The sequence below is a fragment of the Nannospalax galili genome, unplaced genomic scaffold, assembly GCF_000622305.1.
Source record: "Nannospalax galili isolate Female #2095 unplaced genomic scaffold, S.galili_v1.0 scaffold1382, whole genome shotgun sequence".
NCBI lineage: Eukaryota > Metazoa > Chordata > Mammalia > Rodentia > Spalacidae > Nannospalax > Nannospalax galili.
The window spans coordinates 655,457-662,040 of NW_008348397.1; the positions used below are offsets into that span (position 1 = coordinate 655,457).

The 6,584-nt window shown below is 48.0% G+C and overlaps 1 protein-coding gene and 2 non-coding genes across 3 annotated transcripts in view; 2 read left to right on the forward strand and 1 right to left on the reverse strand.

Moving 5' to 3' along the window:
* The first annotated feature begins 3,554 nt into the window (after positions 1–3,554).
* Positions 3,555–3,626, forward strand: Trnac-gca. Its single transcript has one exon. It is a non-coding gene; the product is annotated as a tRNA-Cys (tRNA).
* Positions 3,627–5,233: 1,607 nt separating this feature from the next.
* Trnac-gca lies at positions 5,234–5,305 on the reverse strand. Its single transcript has one exon. It is a non-coding gene; the product is annotated as a tRNA-Cys (tRNA).
* Positions 5,306–5,406: 101 nt separating this feature from the next.
* Lasp1 (LIM and SH3 protein 1) overlaps positions 5,407–6,584 on the forward strand; it is a 46,936-nt gene continuing 45,758 nt past the window's right edge. The window contains exons 1-2 of the mRNA XM_008845280.3: positions 5,407–5,528; positions 5,944–6,168. Coding sequence (XP_008843502.1) covers positions 6,100–6,168 — 69 coding nt within the window. The 5' untranslated portion in view covers positions 5,407–5,528; positions 5,944–6,099. The remainder of the gene's footprint in view (positions 5,529–5,943; positions 6,169–6,584) is intronic.

Genomic DNA, 6,584 nt, shown 5'->3' on the forward strand with positions numbered 1-6,584 from the left:
GCAAAGTGGGGAGATGCTGCAGACCTCAGATGTTATCTGAAGATAATCTTAGCCATTTGACTGGTGGGATCTGTTCCTGCATTCCAAAAGGATTTACCTAATAGTGAGAAGGATGTTAGATCATACACAGAGGTAGGTAATAAATGGCTAGTTAGGGGCTAAGATAGCCCAAGACAATTTGACTCTGGACCTACAACATTCCAACTGTCCACAATCATTGATGTCCTAATCATTTAATCGGCTTTGTATTGTGTAGTTGCAGCTTTTTTTCTGGGAACCTTGGTTGACGTGTGCCTCCATTCTCTCCAGCATCTTCAATACTTCCCTTCCCCTGGCTTCTTCAAACATGCACACTTTGCCTCTAGTTTAGAAAGCGTTTCTTGGACTGGAGAGATGGTTCATCAGTTAAGAGCACTGGCTGCTCTTTCAGAGGACCCAGGTTCAATTACCAGCCCCACATGGCAGCTAACAATAATCTATAACCCCAGTTCCAGGGGATCCAACACCCTCTTCTGACCTCTGTGGGCATTGCAGGACATGGGCGCATGGGTACAAATGCAGGCATACCACTCATACACATAAAATAAAAATGAAATAACAAGAAAGTGTTTCTTTTTGTGTGATCTCCTACTAATTCCTCTTTCTTATGACCAATTTAAGAAATTATGAACAAGGTATGGTGGCACATGCCTTTAATCCTAGCACTCAGGAGGCAGAAGCAGGCAGATCTCTGCGTTCAAGGCCAGCCTGGTCTACATAGTGAGTTCCAGTCCAGCTGGGGCTACAGGGAGACCTTGTGTTAAAAAGACCAAAAAAAAAAAAAAAGAGGATTTTGGAGAACCTTTTCATGTGAAACATATCTTTTCTATTTAAAAAAATATTTTATTTTTTTTATTGTACAAGTATGAATGTATTTCTTGCATGTATGTAAGTGTGCCCATGTTATGCAATGCCCACAGAGGTCAGAAGAATGTTGTCAGGTTCCCTGGAACTGCCTCTACCATCTCTCTAGCCCACTCCTCTAGGTACACTTTAATTGTCCAGCACAGAATTGTTACCCATTGTCAAAAAGTTGTATGGCAGGTATCTAGAATTCACTCACCTTTGCATAACTGACAGCAGCTCTCTGTTCTGCCCTCTCCCTATCTTCTAGGAAATACCATTGTTCTTCCTGCTTGTGTTGAGAGTGACTATTTTCAATACTTCATAGAACTGGAATCATGAAGTGTTTGGCCTTCTTTATTTGGCTTTAGTCAAAAATCCCTAAGATCCACCATGTCGCATATTGGAGAATTCCTTTTCTGAGGCGGAACAATATAGCATGTTATGGGTCACACTTGACTCCTTGTGAAGCTCCTCTATATTAGTCAGGTGACGATTTAGATTTCATCTGTTTAACACTGTCTACTGGTTTTTCATCCATTTGGTATAAAATTAATTTCTTCATTGGCTTAAAGATCCTCCACAGTCCTGGCTACTTCAGGACTTTTGAATTGTTCTTCCCTGGCCCAACTGCCACCAGCTTTAGGGACTACCCACTACCCCTTTCCTTTGCCTGGAATGCCCACCCCCACACAGATGGCCAACAGGTTGCCTTCTAAATGTCACTCAGGTCTTAACTGCCCAGTCACCTGCCTAGCCTTCCATGCAGCTATAGACCCATCATTTCAATGATAAGGTGCTTGTCTCACATGACCAAGACCCTGGGTTTGATTCCCAGAACCCCAAGGAAAGGAAAAGAAAAATAAAGTCCTAAATAACTCTTTTTCAATAAAATATTCATTTACTTATTATTGGTAGGATTTTGCCATATAGCCCAGGCTGGGCTTGAATTCTCAATCCTGCCTCAGCCCTCCTAAATGCTAATATATATATATTATCTCTATTCTCTGTGTATGAGTATTGCCTGCATGTATGTAAGTGCACCTGTGCCGTGCAATGCCTGAGGAGGTCAGAAGCAGATGTCAGATTCCCCTGGAACTGGAATTAGGAATGGCAGCCGCCATGTGGGTGCTGAGAATCAAACTCAGGTCCTCTGCAACTGCAGTCAGTGCTCTTAGTTGCTGAGTTATCTCTCTAATCCCATTAAATGCTAATATTATAGTTACCACCACTAGCTGCTTTTTATTATTTAAACTTTAATTTTATTTTTATTGAATTTTTACAATTTTCATACACTATAGTGTGATGATATTTAAATCCCCTCCCCTATCCGTACCTCCCTCACTGCTCTCCGCCCAATTTAATGTACTCTCATATATATAATACAGCCAGTAGATTCTGATTCGTGTTCCCAAATATCCTTCAGTGTGGGTCCATCCATTGGGCCCACCAAGGGTTCCATCCCTGTAAGACATTATCTCTCTCCCTCCCACAGTCATCAATTGCCAAAAGTTCCTTAGGTTGGGCTGGGATTTTGTCTGGTTTGAGCTTTCATTGGATTTGTGTATGCTGTCGTAATTGCTGTGAGTTCATATGAGTAAATGAACAACTGTCTGGAAAACTCTGTTTCCTTATGATCATTGAAAGAGCCCTTCTGGTTCTTACAATCTTTCTGTTTCTATCCCTGAGCCTTGGGAGGCAGAGCTTTGAAATAGGTATCTTATTCAGTGATAAGCACTCTGTAGTTTCTGGTTCTCTGAGCATGGGCCAATTGTGGGTTTCTATGTTAATCACCATCTTGTGGCATAAGGAAACTTCTCTGGTGAGAGTTGAGAGATACATTTATGGTATGTGTGGAGGGTGTATTGAAGATGTGTTACTTAGGGCTAAACTTCTTACAGACACTTATTCCCTGCACTTGACCAGTTCTGAACTCTGTAACAGTATCCATCTGTTACAAAAAGGAGCGTCTTTGACAAGGGGTGACACTAGCTGCTTTAAAAAAAAAGCATTCTCATCACTACTAAATATTTCCTTGCTCATTCGTGCCTCTATTTCTAGCCTGTCTCTAGCACACTGTAAACTCTTTGTATCTTTTGATTGTAAGTTTGTCCTGTTCTCTGAGAGGGATATATAATACAGTGAGTGCTGCATAAAAATCAAAGAGGGGGACCAACAGTCTATATATAAGCTGGGGGGGGTCTCTCTGCTGCTTGAGGTGGTCTTTGTATTCTGGAGAAAACAGGGGAAAAGTCCTCCAAACAGTTTTGTAAGAGGAAGGTAAATGAATGGGGTTGCAAATAAACTATTGAGTCTAAAAAAGGTAGCTTGGCAGGGCATGGTGGTGCACGTCTTTAATCCCAGCATTTAGGAAGCAGAGGTAGGCGGATCTCTGTGAGTTCAAGGCCAGCCTGGTCTACATAGTGAGTTTCAGGCCAGCTGGGGCTACAGGGAGACCGTGTCTCAAAAAGACCCCCCCCAAAAAAGGTAGTTTGTTACCTAAATTCACATTTTCAAACTGTCAGTGTGTTTTCAGTTGTTTTTTAGAGTTGTGCTTCCTTATTGGTGAATATAGTATCATTTAGTAAAAAAATTCTAATTTTGAATAAACACTTTTCAGAACAATAAGGACAATCCATGTGGAAAGAATTTACCACAGCTTTGCCAGCAAAGGGGGTATAGCTCAGTGGTAGAGCATTTGACTGCAGATCAAGAGGTCCCCGGTTCAAATCCGGGTGCCCCCTTAGCTGGTGTTTATGTTTTTCACAGATAGAGAGGTGTAATGCCATCTGTCAGTTATTTCTGAATTCCAAACTTCTTCCATGGGCAAAATTTTCCCATCCTGAATGTTCTTAATACTCTAGAATTAGCAGCATCCCAGAGGTGAAATGTGTAGGTTTGGACCCTACATCAAGCCATGTGGCCCACTTATACAGTTATCATTACCCAGACAACAAAGGATGAACTCAGATATAGGAAATTTTTATATTTGCCTATTTTAAGGTGGTGGTACATGCCTGTTAATCCCAGCACTAGGGAGGCTGAGGCAGGAGGGATCAGGAGTTCAAAGGAGTACAGGGTTAGCCTTGGCTGTAGAGCAAGATCAAGGCCAGGCTGGACTACATGAGCTCCTATACTAAAATAAATAAGTAAACAAATAAATAATAAATAAAGACTCCCAGGACTTCGGAGGCAGAGGCTGGCAAATCTCTATGAATTGAAGTAACTTCTCAAAGTCAAGGCTTTGGTCTGTAAAATAAAGGAGCCTGAAGTTCAAGACCTGGCTTCCAGGAAAGCAAGAAGCACCGGGTAGTTCTTTCCAGACTTTGCACTACTGCTCTCCCTGTTCTGCCCAGAGGAATAGTGATGGGAACTGGGAGGAAAAAAAAAAAAAAAATGCATGAGAGTATTCCACTGGGCTCCCCAGGGATGACAATCAGATTCCATGATTAAAATATCACAGCCGCACCCTGACCCAGGCAGCAGGCCTCTCCCTGTCTCTTTTTCCTTTTTTTGGGCAAAACCTAGCTGAGGGGGACGCCCCCGCTTCTCTATTCACTCTTAGGGCTTCCTCCAGTCCCACAGTGATACCATCAGTAACACACCCGGCAAATATCTGTCCCCATTTTTAGGATTTGAAACCCAATGAATGGTCTTGTAGTAACACTCCAGTGATTCTCAAAGAGAAGTCTTTGGTTCCCTACCTGCAGTACCTGGACAATCGGCCAAAAAGCAAATTGTCAAGGCCTCCCTCCAGGCCTATAGAATAAAAAAACGGGGGATGTTTTCACAAGGTCATTCTGGGCCATGCTCAAGTTTGAAAACCATAGCATTAATTTATATTACTTCTCACTGGGACATAGATATTATTCTTGTGAATCGAAGTGAGGTGTTCTCAAAGCGCTTTCACTCTGCCTATGTCACAAGCAGCAGGGAGGCGAGAGAACAGCAAGTCCATGCCACTGGTAATAAAGCAGAGAGAAAAAAGGAAAAAAGATGGACACAGGGTATGTCCGTGGGTTTCCCTTTTGACCCACCCTAACCCCACCAGAAACAGAACGCCAGCCTGGGGAAGTCATCCTGACTCTCGAACCCGACACCTGGAACCATCCAATCAATAAACACAGGGCTAGCGCGGGCCGAAACCTCCACGTCCCTGGCGCCAGTCAAATGAGGACGTGCAATCTTTTGCACCTGGCCTTCTTTCTGCTGGGTACAAAGCAAAAATGAAGGCTTTCTGCTAAGGCTGGAAAATGACGAGAGGTCTTTTTTGTTTTAACCTAGGATCCAACTAAGGTTAAGAGTTAAGTGAAAAGTGTATCATTTGATTACGGGAGAGGAAAAGGCTCCGAGGGGGCACCCGGATTTGAACCAGGGACCTCTTGATCTGCAGTCAAATGCTCTACCACTGAGCTATACCCCCGTGCTGTTAAAAGACTGGGAGTAAATTCTTCTGAGTATCTAGACATTGTTGCAGCTACTACGTGAATGTGTAGGGTTGGAGAAAGGAATGCAGGCGGAGGAAAGGGGGCCAAGCTGAGAGCAGATCCGGGATCCGACGAGCACCGGCGAAAGCTGTGCGCCGCGAGGATCCGGAGGGAGAACTAGCGCCGCCTGGAAGCGCGGATCCCAAGGCAGAGGCGCAGGTATAGAAGTGGGAGAGGATGTGGGCGAGAAGGGAGCTGGGGGTCGGGGCGGGGGGGGGGTGTCCCCGCAGGTTCACGCCGGGTATCGACCGGGAGAAGGAAAGTCTGGAGAACCTGCTCCGGTTAGTAGGACACCAGCCCCACCCTCCACGGGTGCGTGGGGTAGGCCCTCCCATCGGCGAGCCGGCGGCCAGCCGCGCTCGGCGTCGTCTCCAGCGCGGGAAGGGCCGTGACCCCGGGCTGCGGTGCACCGGGAACTTGGGGCGCCAGCACTGGTCTCCGCAGCCCTCCCCGGAACCCGCCCCCGCGCAGCCCCACGTCGCCTGGGGAGCGCGCCTGGCCGCGCGCGCCCCTTCCCGTGCCCGAGGCGCGTCCCCGCCCCGGTGCAGCCCCTCCTCCCCGCTGTGTTTATTAGGGGAAGGAGGGCGGAGGCGGAGGCCAGTTCCCCAGTTCCAGTCGCCTTCGCTGCTGCCTGTACCGTTGAAGCCGCGGCCGCCTCCCGCCGGCTTGTCCGAGGAGAAGAGAACGTGCACGAACTCGGGGGTCTCCGCCCCAGTCTTTCCCTGGAGCCATGAACCCCAACTGCGCCCGGTGCGGCAAGATCGTATACCCCACCGAGAAGGTGAACTGTCTGGATAAGGTGAGATCCCGGACGCGGCGACGCGTCTAGGCAATCCCGGAGCACTGCTCCCAATCCCGGGAGGAGAGAGGGGTTGGGTCTGTGTAGACTGTCCCCTGCGATCCCCTGAGCCGGGCGGGAAGGCGGGCGGTGGCTTGGGGTGCGGGGACGGTCCCCAGTCTGGAAGCCCTGAGATCCGGGGCGAAGCGGTGGGCAGCCACCGCTGGAGAAGGGTGGGTTCTGTGCGCTGCCCTGGGGCTGGGGAGACCTGGGAGCACCGGGAAGCCAGGCTGGGTGGAGTGTGTGCGGGGAGGGGGCTAGACGCGCAGTCCCGCCCCCCCAGGGCCGGGAGTGCGAGGACACTGCCGCTCCCTCTGCCCACGGCGCCCATCGCCAAGTAGGCGGAAGCGCGGGGCCTGGGGGAGGGGGTGGCGGGG